The 22,799-nt window shown below is 37.0% G+C and overlaps 1 protein-coding gene across 3 annotated transcripts in view; it reads left to right on the top strand.

Annotated features, from left to right (window-relative positions):
• Positions 1–22,799, top strand: part of SLC12A6 (solute carrier family 12 member 6) — a 92,883-nt gene that overhangs the window by 41,097 nt on the left and 28,987 nt on the right. For all 3 annotated transcript variants that reach the window (XM_027869968.1, XM_027869966.1, XM_027869967.1), the window contains exons 2-3: positions 10,616–10,660; positions 22,100–22,194. In XM_027869968.1, coding sequence (XP_027725769.1) covers positions 10,616–10,660; positions 22,100–22,194 — 140 coding nt within the window. The remainder of the gene's footprint in view (positions 1–10,615; positions 10,661–22,099; positions 22,195–22,799) is intronic.

Genomic DNA, 22,799 nt, shown 5'->3' with positions numbered 1-22,799 from the left:
AGGAAAAGGTAGATTCTATAAAGTGTAGATCATTGTGCTTGATCCTTAGCCAAATTATAAAACAAATGATAATTTAGCAAATGGTTTATGAACACCTAGAAAGGAATATAGTGAACACTGAGAGCCAGCTCATTGAGATCTGCCAAACTAACTTAATTTCACTTTTTGGCAGTGTTACTTGCTTGGTAGATCAGGAAAATGCTGTAGATAGACTCTGTCTTGATTTTACCAAGGTATTTGGCCAAGCTTATCATACTGTTGAGGTTTAGAGTTGGGAGAGGTGGTTCAAGTGTGGAAGAATTCACTTCTCTGTAACCGTTGACAGCTTTATTGATGCAAAATTAGTGGGCTCGCTCTGAAAAGAGGATTAGCAACTTAGAAAGGGGTAGAGGTCTGTTTTATCTTACAAGATGAGGGGAAGGGATTGTCATGACACAGGATGAGGAAGATGGATGACAGGATAGGGGACTCAGGATATGGAAGACGGGAAATTTTATGACTCAAAATGAGGAAGACAGGGAATTTTTATGGTCCAAGATAGGGGGAAGTTTTATGGTATCTCAAGATAAGGGGAAGAGACTCTAAGATACCCTCAAATTCAAGAGGGGCCTCCCAAAGTATTGGAAAAACAACCTTTAATTAATTTTTTTTTAAGCTTTTAGCTTTTAGCTGTTTGCTTTTACATCATTTCCCCACTCGGCCATTAGGTCAGAGAAATCTTTCAGAGAAAGGGGCAAAGGTGGTTGTCTTCAGTAGCTGCTTCCTGCTATTCATGAACAGTTTCTAATAGTGCAGATCAGAAGCTTTGCCACAATTTATAGTCTTCTAGAGTTACTTGGGGGAAAAAAACATCTGGTATTGGTGGAAAGAGTTTCCCAAGTTGACAAAATCTTAAGTCCAGACCCACAGCCCCACACCCTGGAAATACATACCCTCACACTGACAAACACTCTTGTCTTTGTCTAACTGTCTGGATTTCTGTCTTTCTTTTTTCTTTTAGTCTGGGCACTTCATTTAGTGTTGAATCTGTTGGAATAGTAATGCCTAATGGTGGGATATCTGTTGCAAATTGATGGTTTCTGCATTTCTAATTGTATGTGATGTTTAAATGCTGGTAGGGTTTATGCAGGTATGAGCTCATAAAGCTCCCTGCCATTATATCTAAGCGTAGTAAGTAGACAAATGGTAGGTGTTTCCTTGAACAAGTAAGTGAAAAAGTGTTTAATATTAAAGAAATAGAGAAAAAATATGATGAATCGTGTGTAATCAAGAGTTGTAAGACTGTGTTGAACTGTAGGTCACAGTAACTCTCTCGAAATTAGTGATGAGTTTATACTGTTTTCCCTTCCTGAGCATTACATTTTCCTCCTCCAAAAGTATTCACTAGAAAATCCTTGCAATTGTATTCAGGAGCTAGAAAGCATTAAAGAGATCTCCCAATTTCTTTTTCTGCCCTGTACCCTCCATCCATAGGATGAAGCAGAGGAAGAAAAAAGGAAACCAGGTGACATAGGAGGTTAGGTAGAAGAATTAACTTTGTTTCTCTTGTATTTTCTTATCTAGATTCATTCAACTTGTGTTGACTGACTTTATTCTTTTGAGTGAACTCTCCCCTCAAATACAGTATCAATTGCCAGCTCCCTGCTCTACATCTCTACCTTGATATACCACTGACAGTTCAAACTCAGCATTTCTAAAACTGAGCTCATTTTGTAAAAGTGACCTCTGTTTCTCTCTTTTTGTTGATAGCATCACCATTCTCCCAGGCACACAGCTCACAAACTGTCATTTTTCAGTAGCTCAGGTACAGCTTGGAAGGAGATGGAGTGTCCCATAGATCTCTACTTGATGCTGTACTTTTGATGTCTAATAGTGATAAAGTCAAGTCTTATGTTTGGTTTAACAAATCGTCTTCAGGAGTATAATGTGATGGGGATATATAGCTAGAAGCAGTTCATTTAGAGAAGATCTGGGAGTTGATAGGGTAGCAAAAAAAAAAAAAAAACTAACTTGATTTTAAGTTGCATTTAGAAAGGCATTGTGTCCAGGACTAGTGAGATGATAGTCCCATTGTGCCCTCTTCCGATTAGACCACATTTGGACTATTGTGTTCGGTTTGGGGCACCTATACAGATACGTTCCTATTAAATATATTTTCACATTAGTAATGTTGTAAGGAAGAATTAGAACCAATAGGAGGAACCACCAGAAAGAGGAAACAAAACACAACAAAAAAAAAATAGCAAATGGTATATTTTGATTTGCATTCAAACTCCGTAGTTCTTTCTTCTTTGTGGATAGCATTTTCCATCATGAGGCCTTTGGAGATGTCTTAGATCCTTGTATTGCTGAGAAGGGTTAAGTCTATCAATGTTAGTCATCGCACAACATGGCTGTTACTGTGTGCAACGTTCTCCTGGTTCTGCCTCACTTCACTAAGCATCAGACCATACAAGTCTTTCCAGGTTTTTCTGAAGTCAGCCTGTTCATCATTTCTTATAGCACAATAGTATTCCATTACATTCATATACCACAAATTGTTCAACCATTCCCCAATGGATAGGCATCCTCTCAGTTTCCAATTCTTTGCCACCACAAAAAGAACTGCTATGAATATTTTTATACATGTGGGTCCTTTTCCCATTTGTATGATCTCTCTGGGATATAGCCCTACTAGTGCTATTGCTGGGCCAAAGGCTGAGCCCCTTTTCAACTCCAAGATTCCTTCTTGAAGTTCTTTGGGAACAGATTTGATCTATAGCTGCAGTGCTTTGAACAGTATGGTACCTTGTACATGGTAGACATAAGCATTTAATAAATATTTTTAGAATTGAATTGTATTTATTGAAATTGCTTTATTCAACAGACACCAAGTGTGTGCTATGTGTAATTCACTGTTTGGGAGGGGAAAATGGAATGGCAGAGATTGGAAAGACAGACAATGCTACAAATATATAACTTAGAAATTTCTTGAGGTAAAATCATATGCCATTATTTAACTTCTGAATCATATGTGGTCTACTTAGGATCTAGACCTGAAAAATAACAAGGGTTTTTTTCTCCCCCCCGCCTAAATATTTTATTTTTTTCCAGTTACATGTAAAAAATTTTTTAACATTTTTTAAAAAATTTTGTGTTCCAAATTCTCTCCCTTTCTCCCTGCTCTCCCCTTCCCTTCCCTTCCCTCCTCTCCTCCCTCATTGAGAGGGCAAGTTATTTGATATAGATTATACATATGCAGTCATGCAAAACATATTTCCATGTTAGTCATGTTATGAAAGAAAACACAGACTCCTCACCTCACCCCCCCCAAAAAAACAAGAAAAATAAAGAAAATTTTTAAAGATATACTTCAATCTACATTCAGACTCCATGAGTTTTTTCTCTGGAGGTAGAATTTTTCATCACGAGTCCATTGGAATTTTCTTAGATCATTGTATTGCTGAGAAGAGCTACATCATTCACAGTTGATCATCGTACAGTATTGCTAGTAACAAGGTTTTCAAGAAAGGAGAAGACCAAAGAGGAAGGTGGGAGACGACTTATAGAAAATATCACTAACAGCATCTTGAGTATATAGAAAGAAGGTGGCTACAATAGTTATAGGGTAGAATGTGATGCAATATTTCCTGGGAACAAACTCACCACTTTTCTAAGCTAGGATATTTCATTACTGTGGATTATTGCTTTCAGTGACCACAAATTAATCTGGTAGATTTAGTGACCTAGAGTGAATGTTTGTTTAGGATTTGCTCTATATGAATAGCTTGGTAGTCACCTGTAGAATGTTTTTTGAGGAATAGCAGAAGATCTCTTCTGTCTAAACAGCTCTCTCTAGCCTACCATTTCCCTGAATTGCCCCTTATAGTTAGCCTGGAAAAAATATATAATAGCCACTCCTTTGAGTTAGACTTAAAATCATTTTAAAATGTGCTGCCTTCTCACCATGGAATATTCCTCTGCCATTCTAGGATCTTTCTTCCATTGGTAAGTTATTTCCTCTCTTTCCCCCAGCCTCCTCTCCTTTTGGAGAAAGAGTCTAGACTGGCCATGCTTCATTCCCTCCCCAGGCTTACTTCTAACCTTCTGAACTGGAACAGCATGATCCTCCTTCATGTTCCACCCACCTTCATCTCCCTTTTGTGTGTTGTCTTCCCAGGTTAGAATGTAAGTTCCTTGAGTGCAGAGCCTCCATTTTGCTTGTATTTGGATCCCAGCACTTAGCACAGTGTCTGGCACGTAGTAAACACTTAATAAATATGTCTTGCCTTGCCTTGTCTGTTACCTGGAAAGGAAAGGAAAACTCTGAAGAGTTCCCTCTAGTCTTCCCTTTTTAGTACATCTAATAGGGATTGGTGTATCAGATTAATTTTTTGGCATCTTGTGAGGCACAGGGTTTGAGTCTGTAAAGGGTGTAAAATTCAGGACTGGTTGAATTATTTTTTGGAGGGAGTGGAGGAGGGATGGGGTCTGGACTTAAAATTTCCTTGGTATAGGAAGCTCTATGGAAACAGCTTTCCTCAGTGCAGAACCTCGTTATCTGTAATTTATCATCTTAGGGAATTTCTTTGATGCACTGAGGGATATATGTCTTGTTCATGGTCACACAGGTGATATATGGCCTAGGTAGAAACTGAACCCAAGGGTTTCTGATTCCAAGGCTGATGCTGCATTATACTATGCTGCCTCCAAGGCAGGGCTTCTTAACTTTCCTGTGCCATTAACCTCTTTGACAGTCTAATGAAGCCTATGGACCCTCTCTCACAGTATTGTTTTTAAATGCATAAAACAAAATACATGGACTGACAAAGGAAACCAGTTATATTGAAATGGTTATAAATATATTTTAAAAATAAGGCCAAATATTCCAGGTTGAGAACCACTGGGCTAGATGCTTCCATGAAATGCTGACTATAGCTATTAGGCTTATGTGGGGGTACCTTAAGCAACTAAGATGACAGTAAGGGTACCAACTAAGGGAAGGTAGAATCTAAACAATTAAGCATTGAAAGGAGCTATAGTTCTGTAAAATTGGTTCTAAATCAGGTTTTGAACTGATAACTACCAGTCAGTCAATAAATACTTCTTAAGCACCTACTATGTGCCAGGTACTGTGCTAAGTGCTGGGGCTACAAATATGAAAAACAAAGGTAGTCTGTGCCCTCAAAGAGCCTACTATCTAACAGGGGAAGACAACACAAAAAGAAGCTGAAGCTGAAAAGGGGAGTAGAGAGGGTACCCAATGTGGGGGCAGGGTAGAGTCCAGTCCAAAGGAAAATGAAGAGATAGTTGGTCTGGGAGCCCACTCTAAATGGAAGCTGTGGGATGGGTTCTTTCCTTCTCCCTGCCACCCCATTCCCCAGGTCAGAGGGGCAGAGAGTTCTGAAGGCACTGATCAGGAATGAGTACCAAGGCTGATGCAATCTTGCAGAATGATGAGTTTCCTGATGATGAGGTTTCCTGGGGGCATGATGAGGCCAGTCCAAAGGAATACATAGAGTTGGCATACAAGACTTGTTGTATACAAGTTGGAAACAATGCCAACCCCAGAGGGTTCCAGTATCATTCTTGCAGATCTAAACCCTCTCCTTCCTTCCATTTTCTTTTTGGAGGTAGCTAGTCAAGGGCAGTAAATTGCAAATGTCTTATCAAATTCACCCTAAGTTAGCCCAGGAGAAATAATCACTAAATGTAAAATGGTGATGGTTTAAAAATATATATAATCTGGGTACATGTTGGGCTACACTCATGTGGTTGTTTTTAGTTAGCTCTCCTATAAGGATTATCGTTATGTGTTAAGGGCATGTATAAGTCACCCCAACATGAGAATTTATCCACTTAGAGAGACAAGACAAAGCTGTTTAATGTGTATTTTTCTGCAGCTAATTTCAGTTTTATAATCTTTTTGTGCCTGGTATTTGGCCAATATAGGCCCTTTGGAGCTTTATGTCCTCATGTTTCTGCTTATGACTTTTGAGGAGGTGGAAATGCCTCAGTGCAAGAAACTAGAGATCAGGTGTCTAAGATTGGTTTTTTAAATATACCCAAAGAGGTATGAGGATAAATAAACCTTCATATGTATGCTGATCATTGATGTTATTAATCTCATACTTTATCTAAAGAATGCAAGAGATCTTTTTGTGGAGACTGGCTGGTAACTCCTGCTGTAGATTGTGAAGACATTGAGTAATGAGATAACTACTATCAAATTTCTTCAACTACAGTTGTGCAGTTAGTAACTGGAAGAAACTGCTGGTCTTGATTGGCCCTGTTTTCTCCAGCAAGGTACTTAATTCTAGTGAAAACCAGAGAAACAGGAAAAGACCATTCTTCCATGGAAATTAAGTGTTGAGCTCTTTATGGAGGAATGCTGTCCTAGAAGTCAAAAAGATTTGGTTGGGTTTGAGTCCCAGCTCCAGACATATGCATACTAGCTATGTGACTGTGGTCTAGTTATTTAATTTCTCAGTGTCCCAGGCTACTCCCAAAGACTGAATTGCAGATCAGCTTTGAAACAAGCCCTTTGAAAAGGTTTTATTATGTAACTCTCTTTCAAATAGTCCACAGACTTTTTGTTTGACCCTCTAGGCATATAGGGAATTAGATAAAATCTGTATTCCTTATTAGTCACCTAGGAGGAATTATTCTGAGCATACAAGGGTGTTGCATGTTTATCATATGAGATATTTAAAATTTTATTTTTCAGAGTAAGCATACCTGATAATGGGAAAAAAATGGAAAACAATGTTCTCAGAGTCACCTCTTCAGTTTTGTGTTATACTTCTGTGGTTTTCATTTGCAACTACAATATGGGTTGTGACTAATAATGTCTATTATGACCCAAGAATAACTTGATTTATAAAGGGTATGGAAGAATAAGAATGTTATAATAACTCTGAGGATTATGTGGCTTTAAATATGAAGTAATAAATGAAGAAGAATTTAGTGTCATTTTGACTAATGCTATCCACTCCCAATGTTGGGCAAACTTGGTTATATCTGGGAATGACCTCAAATCTAAACAGGAAAGATCGGGATAAGCTAATTCAGATAATACAATATAAAGGTGTTTTGGTATGTATCAAAACAGGGCTGTTATATTGATTTCACAATTTGGTATGTAGTATGTACACATATTATAGCATGTACACATATTAATGCCCTTCCACTTAAACGCAGTGCCAAATCTGAATTATCCCGGGCATGGCTTGTTTCAGGGTACATTCTGACCAGAAAGAATGAACTTCCAGATTTGCCCTTGTTTTCAAATCATAATGTTAGTGATAATCAAATTTTGGCAGATGGACATCTGTATATCAGTAATTACTGGATAGGTATTTGTCTGCCACTGCCTAAGACAATACCTTTTGTCATTGAAAATATTATTGATAGCACACAGGGCAGGAATCACATGGTACCAACCACCTGGCACCACCTTGCTGTGATTACTCAGAGCTGAAGTGAGAGGGAAGCCCAGGTGCCAGCATTCTTCCAACTTTCCTCCCTCAAGAAGAAAGGAAATTGGGGCAGCCAAGTGGTGCAGAGGATAGAGCACTGGCCCTGGAGTCAGGAGGACCTGAGTTCAAATATGACCTCAGACTCTCACTAGCTGTGTGACTCTGGGCAAGTTTCTTAACCACAATTGCCTCACCAAAAAATAAAAAAAGAGAGAGAAAAAGAAAGGAAATTTAAGTCAGATACTATAGAACCCTAAACATAACCATCACCATTATTATTCTGAACTTAATATGTCCATCTGTTGCTATGATAGAGAAACAAGAGCGATTAAAGGGAAACTTGATTATCATGTGGATATAAACCTTTACTGCTCGATTCAATTCCTTGTTATTTATCCTTGTCTTTTGTATTAAATTATATGCCATTTTACTTTTATGATTCATGTGCCCTTTGTATAATCTGGCATAGAAATGCCATTGATAGCGTCGCAAGACAAGATTTAGATGGAAGTAGCAAGGTGTCCCAGAGTCCTGTGGTGGGGACCTTTGGTGAACATTGTTATACACACTTATGGATTTGCAATTTTCACCATTTAGTCTTATACCATGTGTAAAATACCTCAGATAACTCTTTTTGCTGATAGATTCTGATTAAGTATGGTGTTTCTTTCCCCCACTCACCTTTTTTGAGTGTTTATTTTAATTTCTGATAATCCTGGTACCAATGAAAAGTATTGTTGAACTTTCTCAAGAAAATAGCATAGGGATTAGCTCCCAGGTATATGTGGGTAGCTAGTGTCCCTCCCCAGCTGGTACCTCAGTAGTTGTTATCTTTGAGAAAGTACAAGTCTTACTGGTTAGCTTTAATATTGTAACTTTAAATTAATTAAGACTGCCAAAGAAGTGATTGGTGAATTGCTTTGATTGTGATTTTTAATACCTGTTGCATTAGGACCTTGGTTTAGTTCCATCACTGTATTACATTCAAAGGCAGCACGGTATGGTTCAAAAAATACAAGACTTGGCATCAGTAAGCCTGGGCTAGAATCCTGGCTTATACATTAATTGGCTTTGTGCCCATGGATGAATCAGTCAACCTCTTTGCCCTTCAGTTTTCTCATCTTAAAATGGGAACAATCCTTGCATTGCCTACCTCACAGAAAGTAAGGAAAGTGCTTTGTAAGCTTTCAAGTGATATATAAATGGCAGTTATTAGGCATTATCATCACCTATTTTCTATTGTCATTTTTTTTTATTTTTAATAGTTTTATTGATGTCTTTTATTTTTATATCACATAGATTTTCCCCATATTTCTTCCCTTCCTGTCTTCCAAAAAGACTTCCCTTAAAACAAAGAATATTTTTAAAAGAAGAAAAAATTCATTAAAACTGATGAACACATTAAAAAAATTGACATTATAGGTATTGTTCCATACTTGTAAATCTGACCTCTGCAAAGAAGCAGAAGGAAGTATCTTCTCATATGAATGTAATTGCATATTACTATGTCATAAGAAATGACAAATAAAAAGAATTCAGAAAAGCATGGAAAGACATTCCAAGTGAACTAAACAACCTACACAATGACTATAGCAATGTAAATGGAAAGAACAAAAAAGCCAAAACTGAGTGCTGTGTAATTATAATCATCATCCAGGTTTGGCTCTGGAAAAGAGCCCTGAGGCTCTTTTTCTATTTCTGTTTCATTTTATTTTTGAAAAATATTTCTATTTTATGAAAAAATTTCTTTTTCATTTCTATCACTAATAGCAATAGAAATGCAAAATAATATGATTCTGAAGTTTCACTTCATACCCATCAGATTGTCAAAGATGACTAAAAGAGGAATGGCAATTATAGGAGTGCCAGTGTGAGTGAAGGCACACTAAAACACTGTTGGTGTAACTGTAAATATTGGGGGCAGCCATTCTGGAAAACTATTTGGAACTGTATACAAAAAACCATTAACCTGTGTATTCCCTTTGACCCAGGAACCAATTAGTAGGCATATGCTCCAAAGAGAAGAAAGACAAAGGGAAGAAAAATATTTATAGCAGGTTTCTGTGGTGCTTAAAAAAAAAAACCTCAAAAACAAAGTGGGTACCTATCTGCTAAGGAATGGCTTAACAAACTGTGATGCACTGGTAGAGTATTATTCACTGCAAGAATGACCAAGGGGTAGGATTTAGAGAAACATAGGAAGACTTATATGAATTGATGCAGAGTAAAGTAAACAAAACCAGGAGAACAATTTGTGCCATGACCAATCATGACTTCAGAAGACATGATAATGGGTTTTGGTTTTCTTTTCTTTTGTTTTGTTTTTAATGTGAGGCAGTTGGGGTTAAGTTACTTGCCCAGATTCACATAGCTAATGAGAGTTATGTGTCTGAGGCCGAATTTGAACTCAAGTCCTCCTGACTCCAAGGCTGGTGATCTATCCACTGCACCACCTAGCTGCCCCCAGAAGACATGATAATGAAGCAAGCATTCCATCTCTGGGCAGAAAGTTAATGGATTATAGATATAGAATGAGACATACCTTTTCAGACACAACCAATATGTACATTTGTCTTGTTTTACTATATTTGTTATGAAGTAAGGCTTTTATTTTGTAGGGGAAGAGTTGGGGGAATAGGAGGTTAGTGATAGATTTTTAATAAACAATAGAGATTCATGTTTTCATGGTCAACCCACTTTTCCTGGTTTGTTTGTGTGTGTGTGTGTGTGTGTGTGTGTGTGGAAATGTTCATGTTGGATAATGTTTGTTAATTTAATAAAAAAAAATTTGGGAATAAAGCATTGAATGTTGCTGGGTCTGCCGTTTTGCAAGGTGTGAAGTGAAACAATAGACTTTTAAATATGCACTTCTGTAGCATGTTTTCCTATGTTCATTTGTAGTTTGAAATTTGTCTTGGGAAAGCTCTTTTGTCATGTCCTCTGACCTCTAGAGGAATGGTCTAGTCATTTGTTTTTCATTGCAACTCATTTTTTTTTCTTTTTAACTGAGAAACAGTTGTTACATTCAGACTTTTCATGACTTTGTTTTACTTTTATTTCATTAATGTATTTTGGGGGAGATTTTTAACATTTGCTCATTTCCTTGTTTTCTTTTTATCATTCATTTTTCCTTTTCTTTTTGATTGTTTGTTTTTCAGACCCGAGTCAGAACTCCATCACAGGAGAACACAGCCAGCTGCTAGGTACAGTATTGCAGAGGGGACCAGCTTCTCTCTGTTGTGGTCCTCCCTGCCTATACTAACCTGGACATTTGAGACTTTGTGAATTGAGTTCCCTCATTAAATCTCTTTTTTTCTTTCTTTGTTTCTTTCCTTTCTCACTATTTCCAACTTTTTTCCACCTTTCATAGCCATCATTTAGTAAGGGTTTTTGGAGATCATCCTGCAACTTGGTTGTTAAGGCTCAGTTTGCCTATATTTAGAAAACCTGTTTGTTAGTGATCTTTTCCCAGAGTCTATAGTTAGAGAGAAAATTGTGGGAGTTAGAACCCCTTTGTTCCAGTACAATCCTAAAAGGAGTCTATTGTCAGTTGTACTGAGTAGAATGGGGAGAATACAAGTTCTGCATGATATCCTGAACTTTGCCACTGCCTTACTGTGTGACTATTTGGTGGGTGTTTTATGTTGTTGCTTTAGGTACTTTCATTTTAATATTTCAAAGTGTTTTATAAATAACATTATCTTAAGCAACCCTTAGCTATTTATGTTTCCCATTCCATTTCAAGCAGGATGTCATGGTAAATTAGTTTTCTCATCATTCCTTTGTATTTAAAGAATAGTGTCTGAAATTGGGAGAAAATTAGCAGGATTCCAGAACTGATACCTTTTTGGAGATTCACAGAGAAAGGTTGGGATTTGGGGTGGGGAATCTGCAGCCTTGAGACCACATGTGGCCTTCTAGATCTTTGGGTGCAGCCTTTTGACTGAGTCCAAGTTTTACTGAACAAATCCTTTTATTTAGGGGATTTGTTCTGTGAAGTTTGAATTAAGTCAGACAGCCGCGCTTGAGGATCTAGAGGGCCACATGTGGCCCCAAGGCCACAGGTTCCCCATCCCTGGACATACAAAAAGTATGCAAAGTGGAGGGCATAGCTGATATATTCTTTACTTTTATTAAAAAGCCTCAGAATTTGATGTAAAAACTAAGATAGTGCCTTTTTCTCTATTCATTCAGGGAACACATTGCTGAGTAAATGTATATGTCATACAAATTGGTTTAAACATATCTCTGGACTTTAAAAGGTTGGCACCACCTCCCTTCCTAGCACTGAATTAAGAGGCAGAAGACTTGAGTTTCGATCCTGGCTCTACTATTTATTAGTCATTTAACTTTAGTCTCTTCTCCTCTCGGAGCTTCAGTTACCTGTCTTTAAAATGGGGATAATCTGTCTTGCCCTACTACCCCCAGGGTGTTTCTAAGGATCAAAGGAGATAATAGATTCCTACTGTTTTGAAAACTGTAAAACTCCACATATAAGTATGATGGTATCTCCAGGGCTATGTTTCTTGAATGGTGTTCTTTTACAAAATTTTAATTTTGGAAATAGTTTCAGTTTAAATAAATCTTTTCTGTCTTCTCAACTCTGCCCCCCACCATTGAAAAAAAAAGAGAAAAACAAAATCCTTGTTTCAAATACAGTCAAACAAAACAAATTCCCACATTGGGCATGTCCAAAATATGTCTCCTTTTATATCTTGAGTCCATCACCTCTCTTTCAGGAGATGGGAAACTTATCTCATCATCACCCCTGCCCCCTAAAATTGCAGTTGATCATTGCATTGCATTTATTGTATAAATTGTTCTAGTTCTGCTCACTTCAGCCTCTATCAGTTTATACAAGTCTTCCCAGATTTTCCTGAAACTATCTCTTTTCCTCATTTTTATGACATAATAGTATTTCATTACATTCATATACCATAACTTGTTCAGTTGTTCCCCAATTGTTGATCACCCCTTTAGTTTGCAGTTCTTTGCCACTAATGAAAGAGGTGTCATACTTATTTTTGTAAGCATGAGTCCTTTTTCCCATTTCTTTGATCTCTTTGGGATATTACCTAGTAGTGGATATCTGGGTCAAGGAATGTACGGTTTAGTAACTTTTTGAGTATAGTTCCAAATTGCTTTCCAAAATAACTAGACCAATTCAGAGGTCCACCAATAGTGTTTTTATGTGCCTTTTTCCACAAACCCTCCAACATTTGTAATTTTCTTTTTCATCAGTTTTGCCAATCTGTTACGTGGAACCTCAGAGTTTGCTTTAGTATTTGCATTTCTCTGATTATTAGTTATTTGGAGTATTTTTTCCATATGGCTATTGATAGCTTGGATTTCTTCCTTTGAAAACTAAAAGTTCAAATCCATTGACCCTTTATCAACTGGGAAATGACCTTTATGGTACATGTCATATATCTATTTGGAACTTACCTCAGTGCATATTATGAGCTTTTCTTCTAAACCCAATATCTGCCAAACTGCTTTCCAGTTTTCTAAGCAATTTTTGTCAGATAGTGAGTCCTTAACCCAGTAGCTGAAGTCTTTGAGTTTATTGAATACTAACTTTGTTTTCTTTTGTATGTTGTATATCTAATACATTCCACTGGTGACCTCAAATTTTTAACCTGTATCAAATCATTCTGATTATTTCTGCGTTATAGTATTACATCCAGTATTAATAAACCTCCTTTCTTCCTGATTTTTTTCATTATTTCTCTTGAGATTCTTGCCTTGCAGCAATTCCCAAATGGTGGTATTTAGAAACCTAATGTTCCTTGTGATGGGGCAGGGGTTCTGTGAGAAAAGGTTAATGTTTACAATTTTTTCTTCTAAAAAACTAAATATTAGTCAACAAGCATTTATGTGCTAAAAACATATATATCAAAATACTTGTGTGTTTTAATTTTTTAATATAAAAATGGTTCTTTTTTTTTTCTATTTTATCCTAACATTTCTCCATACTTACAAACTGGACGTCGTGTTGCCTCTATCTCAGGAACATAAATCTATTAAAGGCTTTTCAAGGAATAGCTTAAATTAGTTTCCCAGTAAATATAAAATGAAGGTACATTGAAGAGGGGAAACAGGACTTGAATACTGCTAACCCAGTAGGCTTGAGGAGTAGGCACAATGCCATATATACCACTGGTACATGATATAAGGTAAACTGCAGACAAACCATAGGGGTATGTGAGTGTGTGGGTGTGTGGGTGTACCATTTTCTGTCTCCTTAGGGCTGGCCAAACGTACAGATGATACTGCCTTTTCTATGAAAGACTAACCCCAGACATTAATTGCTTTTGGTTACTAACAGTTGCATAAAACTCCTGAGCATTTTGAGCATTTAATCAGTTTTCTGGTCAATTCCCAGGTAATTCCATTCCACCACTTTGAGTAACTTACCTGTGTTTGTTGGGGTAGACTGTCTTCTCCCTTATAATGACTCTCGGAGAGTAGGGCTAATGTGGTGTGATTACTGTATTGTTTCCTTTTACTCCTTGCCTTGGGAAGCATTACTTCAGCTGTAGGATCATAATCCCTAAGAGAATGATTTTTTAATGAACTATGAAATTGGGGCAGCTAGATGGCACAGTGGCTAGAGCTCTGGCCTTGGAGTTAGGAGGACCTGAGTTCAAATCCACTCTCCAACACTTGACACTTACTAGCTGTGTGACCTTAAACAAGTCACTTGACTCTGATTGCCTCACCAAAAAGCAAAACAAAACAAAACAAAACTATGAAATCTAGGGGTAACAGAGGCTAAAGAAAAGTCAGTGATAATTATTGCTATGCTTTTCATTTATCCTAGTTTTTTCTCCCTAAATGGGGCCTCAATAATTAGCAGTACAAGTCTTTTTTTGTGTGTGCCTCTTTTTTTTTATTAATTTATTTTGATTTATCAACAGTCACTTCCATAAGCTTTTGATTTTAAATTTTTCTTTCTCTTTTTTTAAAGGCAATTGGGGTTAAGTGACTTGCCCAGGGTCACACAGCTAGTAAGTGTCAAGTGTTTGGTCTGAGGCAGATTTGAACCCAGGTCCTCCTGACTTCAGGGCCGGTGCTCTATCAACTGGGCCACCTAGCTGCCCCGAGTTTTAAATTTTTCTCCCCCTCCCTCCCCAAAGACAGCACAAAATCTGATATAGGCTTTACATATACATTACTATTAAACATATTTTCACATTAGTGATATTGTAAGGAAGAATTAGAACCAATAGGAGGAACCACCAGAAAGAGGAAACAAAACAAAACAGGAGGAAAAAAATAGCAAATAGTATGCTTCGATCTGCATTCAAACTCCATAGTTCTTTCTTTGGATGTGGATAGCATTTACCATCATGAGGCCTTTGGAGATGCCTTAGATCCTTGCATTGCTGAGAAGGGCTAAGTCTGTCAATGTTAGTCATCACACAACATGGCCGTTACTGTAGATACTGTTCTCCTGCTTCTGCTCACTTCACTCAGCATCAGACCATACAAGTCTTTCCAGGTTTTTCTGAAGTCCACCTGGTCATCATTGCTTATAGCACAATAGTATTCCATTACATTCATATACCACAACTTGTTCAACCATTCCCCAATTGATGGACATCCCCTCAATTTCCAATTCTTGGCCACCACAAAAAAAGCTGCCATACATATTTTTGGATATGTGGGTCAGCAGTACAAGTCTTGATAGCTGTCTGTGATGTTACTATTTGGGGGTAATTTAGCCCTGTTAGATGAAGAACTAATTCATGTGTTAAACATCACATGCTGAAATGTATTTATAATAGTTCCTTTTATTCCTTCTATTTTTTTTTTGACAGCAAAGTACAGTCTTTTCCCTGTAACTGTTGTTTCTACTGTGACTCACCATGCCTCTTCCACAAGTCCCAGGAATGGGCTGAGGGAAAACTCAAAAGATGGAAGAGTAAAGCTGCCAGCATGATCATATACAGAAGTATGTAGGAAGCAGGGTGAGGTTTCAAAAGGAGGAAGTTACAGTTTGAAGCTGATTATGGTTAAGATCAGTTTAAGAAACATTTCCTAGCCAACAAACTCTATACCAAAACAGATAAAAGTACTAGCTAAGTGATTCTGAGCCAAGATGATTGCTGAGGACTGGGAAGTGGGACTTAAAAGAACATTTCTCAAATTGTTATATTACATAATGGACTCAATAATTTTTCCTATTTAATATGTATTTCTCATATTTAATTTAATATATAACATTAGCTGGGCAAGGAAGGAAGATAAAATGATAAAATGGAGTTGCCATATGTTTCTCTTTCTAGAGATACAGACCATTTTTTTTACCACTTCCTGTTATCTTTCTATACCTAAGATAGATATTTTTAGATGGGCTGACATTCAAATTCTAGTATTCTAGAGCTAGAAGGGCCTCTAGAGGCCATACAGGCCAACCTTCTTATTTTACAGATGATGAACTGAGACCCAGAGAAGTCACACAAATTGCTTAAGATCAAATAGTAAACAAGATATGAATGTAGGTACTTCGACTTCAAATCCAGTACTCTTTCTATTCTATGATGCTGCTTCTGTTTAACTTTTTGTCCTTCAGTGATTGACAAGACTTTAAAAGAAATTATAGAGCTGTTTAAATTCCATAAAGGCCACTTTCTGTTTTTCTTTCGAGGCATGGTGGAAAGTAAGGTTTGGATTCATTTGAAATCATCCACATACTCATCAACTAAAGAGTATTGAGCCATTGTTTTTTTTTCTTTTGCTATGCAGTCGGGGTTAAGTGACTTGCCCAGGGTCATACAGCTAGTGAGTATCGTGTGTCTGAGGTCAGATTTGAAGTCAGGTCCTCCTGACTCCAGGATGAGTGCTCTATCCACTGCACCATCTAGCTGCCCTGAGCCATTGCTTTTCAATTGACTTAATAGGAACATTTTTTTTTGTTGGAGAGGGTAAAGGGAATGGTAGCCTTACAACAATATAAAATTGCTTACGATGAAACAAGAAGCCTTTGAAAAATTGTATCAAAGAGAAAGCAACACTTCCATTTAAATTATGCATAATAAGTTACAAAATAAAAAGACAAAATTGAAAATAGGAAGTATGATGATTGCTTGGGCAGGGCAAGGGCAGGTGCTACTTCAAGATGTAGAAGAAAAAAGACTTAGGATTATTTAAAGAACCCTTAGATAGCTGTCTCTTTCTAGCTCTATCTAATCTATATTATGTCTATATTTTATGTTGATATAAATATGTGTATATGTATGTATACCTATATCTATCTATATCTGTAGAGAGATGTCTCTATGTAGATATCTGTGTATCTGTCGAGATATCTAGATGTAGATATCTCGCCATAGATAGATAGATATACACACACACATAAGCATACTGTGGAGATATTGTGGGTTTGGTTCCAGATCACTGCAATAAAGTGAATATTACAATAAAGTGAATCACACAAATTTTTTGGTGTCCCAGTACATATAAAAGCTATGTTTGTACTATACTGTAGTCAATTAAGTATATAACAGTATTATGTCTAAAACAATTTACATACCTTAATTTAAAAATGCTTTATTGCTAAAAAATGCTAACCATCATCTGAGCCTTCAGTGAATCATAATCTTTTTGCTGGTAGAAGGTCTTGCTTCCATGTTGATGGCAGCTGACTGATCAGGGTGGTAGTTGCTGAAGGTTAAGGTGGCTATGGCAGACAGGAATGAAGTTTGCCATATCAATTGACTTTTCCTTTCACTTGAACACTTTGAGGTCATTGTAGGGTTAATGACTGGCCTGATTTCAATATTGTTGTGTCTCAGGAAATAGAGAGGCCTGAGGAGAGGGAGAGAGACAGGAGAAAGGCCTGTCAGAGGAGCAGTCAGAATACACACATTTATCAATTAAGTTGCCATTTTATATGGATGCTGTTCATGGCACCCCAAAACAATTACAATAGTAATATCAAAGATCACTTATCACCGGTCACCATAATAGATATAATAATAATGAAAAATTTGAAGTATTGCAAGAATTACCAAAATGTGACAGAGACATGATATGAGCACATATTATTGGAAAAATGGTGCTGGTAGACTTACACAATGTAGGGTTGCTACAAACCTTCAATTTGTAAAAAAATGCATTATTTGTGAAGCGCAATAAAGTGAAGCACATTAAGATGAGGTATGACTATATATCTACAGAGATAAATAAATAGATAGAATGATAGATAGATAAACAGGGTAGGGGAGAAGATAAGTTTCTGTCTGCAACAATTTCAGTAAAATGCTATTGCCTCCACCTCCTTCTGTGGCTGGTCTTAGACATTAGACAAGCCTCTTAAAAACTTCCTTTGCTACTTCCAGTTTCTAGCTTTAAAATGGAAAGACAAATATTTGTAAAACCTTTGAAAGTTACTGTATGACCAGTCTGGCCAGATCAGATCTGCTGTACCCCTATATAATGAGAAACATTTACATTTTTAAAATAACATAAACTCCAACAGAAGAATATTAATTTTTTTTACTGTCTCTTTTCTGTTTTTGTCCTCAAAGTTTTGTTGTCCCTCTAGTCTGTATATTGTGTCATGTTCTTTTATTCTCTCTTTGCTTCCTATCACTTCACATACATCTTTCCATTTTTCTTTATATTCTTCATATTTGTCATTTTTAATGGTGTAATGATATGAGAATGATATACCACCTCAGAGGGATTTTTTCTAAAGGGATTTCCTATCATGTCTCATTCTTTTTAGTGTATTTGAAATTAGAGGGGTACTATGGATCATCGAAGGGATACAGGGTGTGGAATCAGAAGACCTCAGTTCACATCCTGGTTCTGCTGTGTGCCCTAGGGCCAATGGTTTCATCTCTCTGAACCTCAGTTTATTCATGTGTAAAGTGCAGGGGAGTGGACCTTAAGGTCCCTTCTGGTTCATAATCTAATTATATGCTTGTTTCTAGTTAGGAAAAAAAAAGTGGAAAAGAAAATAGATGAGAGCAACAAAATACTGGAAGAGTGAAAAGGGATGCAGAATGAAATAGTTTCCAGGGTATACCTATTCCAATTTATTTTAATGTATACCAAATTTTTCATAACAGTGAGATACCACTTGCTGTGGTAGAAAAGTCAAGCCAACAAGCATTTATTAAAAAGCAAAAGACAGCCCCTGCTCTCAAGGAGCTCACAGTCTAATGAGGGAGACAACATACAAGTAACTATGTACAAAAAAAAATTATATGCAGGATAAATTGGGGATAATCAACAAAGGGAAGGCACTAAATTACAGAGGATCAAGAAAGGCTTCTTATAAAGATAGGATTTTAGCTAGGATTTGAAGGAAGCCAGGGAATCCAGGAGGTAGAGAGGGAGAAGGGAGAGACTTCCAAGCATGGAGGATCATCAGTGGAAATGCCCAGAGTTGGGAGATGGAGGGTCTTGTTCAAGGAACAGCAAGAGACCCAGTGTCACTGTATCACAAATTATTTGTTAAGGAAAAAGGTGTAAGATATCTGGAAAGATGAGAGGAGCCAGGTTATGAAGGACTTTAAAAGCCAAACAGAGGACTTTACATTGATCTTGGAGGTAATAGGGAGCCACTAGAGTTTATTGAATTGGAGAGTGACGTGGTTGGATTCCTCTCTGTAAAGCTTATTGTCTGATACTACTCTTTATTTGTAAAATGTAAGTAACAGTTTCACTTCCTACCCCATAGCATAGTTGTGAGGAAATTAGTTGTAAACTATAAAAAAATTGTAACCTACTTTTTTTTATAACCTACATTTATTATAGGATCATAGATTTAGAGCTTTGAGAGACCTCCCAATCCAATTCCCTTGCTTAAAAGAGGAGGAAATGGGGTCCATATAGAACAGGAGTACAAGTGTTATGACAGCCATGGTTTACAGATAAAGAAAGGAGATGAAAAGTGATTTGCCAATGGTCGCAATATCAAAACTTCCACTTACCTTCAGGTCTCCTGTAAGTCAGTACTCTTTCTATTTTATATAAATAAACATTTCATATATTTATATTAATATATAAATTTATATGGAAAATATAAATCCATATATGAAATAAATCCATATGAAAATATATAAATATATTTCACACATATATACACATAAGTCCTTATTATTTTAGTATGCATTTAATAACACTATAGATATGTCAGCTTGACTCTGTGAGGGAGTCTGATTCTAAGAATGTCATACTCATATGAAGTCTATAATATGTATATATACATTATATATACACACATACATATATGCAAATACATTTATACAAATAGCACTGATCGCAGATACCTTCTCCATATTTGCTTTTTAAATCAGAGGTTAGGAATATCCTCCTGATTCCATTTGGAAACGTATTCCTGAATACCTCCCCTACTGCTACCCCAAGCCTGCTTTACTTACTTATCTTTTTGCCTAACCTAGGCATGTCATAGTAGAGATGTGCTGGTAAATGTTTAACAACCAGCCCTCCAAAAAGAGGAGGAAAAAAACTGTACGTACAGCACTCTAATCTTTAATGTGCATCATTAGTATTCTCTCCATCATCAGGCAGTTTCTCTGGCTATTCTCCAAGCCTGGAATGCTCTCTTTCCTCATCTCTGTCTACTATGTACCAGGCACTGTGATAATCTCTGGGCATACAAAGAAAGGCTAGCAGTAGTCCCTGCCCTTAAGGATTTTACAGTTGTTTAGCCATTCCCCCAATTGATGAGCATCCTTTCAATTTCCAATTCTTAGCCACCACAAAGAGAGCTGCTATAAATATTTTTGTACAAATAGGTCCTTTTCCCTTTTTTTTATGTCTTTGAGATGTCTTTTTTATGTCTGTCTGAAAACTGCAAGGGGGAGGGTATTTTGAAGATGTTGGAGACATGGGTATGTTTATAGGCAATAGGGAAGCAGCCAGTAGACAGAGAGATTAAAGATAAGTTAGCATGGTGATTTAAAAAGGGACAATCTGTTGAAGGAAATGGGATAGAATGGGACAATGGGACATAGCTTCATGAAAGTGAAAGATTAAAGGGGAAGTTGCTTTAGGTGAGAAGTATAGTGTATAAAGATTAAAGAATGGCATAACTGAGATGTTTTAACTTTATCCTGCAAGCAAAAATTTTAGAAAGTTGTTGAACACTGGGGACTGGTAATGTGGGTAACCTTAAACAGAGCTGTCAGCCTAATACTAGGACTGAATTTCTTCCATAGCTCAGTGGCAAAATGTACGTAATATTTTATTATCTAAGGAGGTAGTAGTTTGTTTAAAGTCAGTATACCATTGGTACAAAACTCCAAACAGACTGGCATTTAAACTGACTGTGTGAGAAAATCTCCCATTTCAACGTGGAATAAAAAGAATATGGGGAAAAAAACCTCAAAGCAATGGGAAAGAACGTGGGCTTGGTGTCAGGAAATATGCCTGATATTTAACTAGCTGTGTGACTATGGACAGATCCCTTTAAGACTCAGTAGCGTCCTCAGCAAAATTGGGGAAAATACCTAATTGTACCATCCAGAGCTATTTTAAGGATCAAATGAGATAATGTTTGCATAGTGTGTTGCTGTTGTAAACAAACTCTTAGGCGCCTTGAATCCTAGTATGTGTTTTTCTGCATGGATTTGTTATGTGAAGTCCTGGGGGTATCACAATTTTTTTTTTTAAGGATATAGCCTGGGATTACAAAAAAAAAATTGTTATTAAGTGACTTAGATCTGAGAAAAAAAGATTTTTGCCTACTAGTAGTAGTAACAGGGTAAAGCTACCTGTAGCTAACACAGTGCTTCATATATCCCATTGTAGGGATCAGCAAAAGCTTGATGATTAAGGATGACATAGAGCAAGCAGTGTGATGTGTAGAAAGAGCCAGATCAGGGGATTTGGATTCTAATCTCACTGCAACACTTACTAGTTGTGTGACCATGAACAAAACCCTTAACTTCTCTGGGCCTCAGTTTTCTCATCTGCAATGGAGACAGGTGAATGCTGGGCCTGGAGTCAAGAAGATCTGAGTTCAAATGCAACCTCAGATGCTTCCTAGCTGTGTGACCTTGGACAAGTCACTTCAACTCTATCTCAGTTTCCTCAACTGTAAGATGGAAATATTAATAGCACTTACCTCAAAGGGTGGTTGTAAGGCTCAAATGAAATTTTTATAAAAGCACTTAACACAGTGCCTGGCACATAGTAGGTACTATATAATACTTATTCCCTTTCTTCACTTTCCCTTCAAGAATGGGGATGATACTTGAACTAACAAACCTGTAGGACTATTGTGAAGAAAGCACATAGTAACCTTAAAGCACTGTGTAAATGTGGGGTAGTGGTTGTTATTACTTGTACAGGTGACTGGATGATGGATCTGTGAGGTTTCATTGTCTGAGGGTCTTCCAAACAGCTGCGTGAAGAATCACTGGAATGATTTATGTTCAGTGCTTCCCAGATTCTTATGTACTACCAGTATCCAAGGAAAAATCTTATTCTCTGATCTTTGGCATCCTTAAATAAGAACTTGCTCATCACTATTTCTTATTAAGAAATAAGTTTCATTTATAGCAGCAGGTGCACTGACTTGCTGGTGTATACCTGTGGCAATTGAATCTCACTAAGAAATTCACTGGGTTTTTTTTTCACCTTTTTTTTCTTTAAAACAGATGATGGGTATAAGAAAGCTCGAAATGCTTATCTCAACAACTCCAATTTTGAAGAGGGGGATGAATATTTTGACAGAAACCTGGCACTCTTTGAGGTAATAGTTGAGAGAAAACTGGAGATAGAAACTTCTGTGCAGTGAGTTGTGGTGCTTCAATGAGAATACTGGCAAGAATTCTCTAGTATTTTCTGTTCCATTAGTTGGCAATAAACAATGACAGTTGCATAATTTAGTGATATTGTTTGTTAACATTTTAATTCATAATTATAGCTAATAATTTAATACAGCATATAGTCTAACTTAAAATGAGTGGTTGACTTAGCCAAATGTCTACTTGAAGAGTAAAAAAAAAATCCAGAAATCTCAGGTATGACCCTTATGACAATGATCAATTAGTACCTAAATGGTTCATTTGGGACTCTTTCCATAATACCTTTTTGTGGGGGCGAGGTCAGTAACTGAGATTTCATCAATACATAGAACTCTCAGTATGAAAACTTATTTCACCTGATCTCATAAATCAGCAGTTTGTCTTTAATTTATAGTCTTAGGGGACTGCCTGGGTCACTGAGAGTTTAAGTGACTTGCCAATGGTTATATAACCAATTTATGTCAGAAATAGGACATGAACACAGGTCTTCCTGACTCAGAGGCCAGTCCTCTATACCATGCCATCTCTCCTCCTGTATACAAAGCAACAC

Source organism: Vombatus ursinus, unplaced genomic scaffold (assembly GCF_900497805.2).
Source record: "Vombatus ursinus unplaced genomic scaffold, bare-nosed wombat genome assembly UNPS02014794.1, whole genome shotgun sequence".
Lineage (NCBI taxonomy): Eukaryota > Metazoa > Chordata > Mammalia > Diprotodontia > Vombatidae > Vombatus > Vombatus ursinus.
This window is presented reverse-complemented; position numbering and strand designations above follow the sequence as displayed.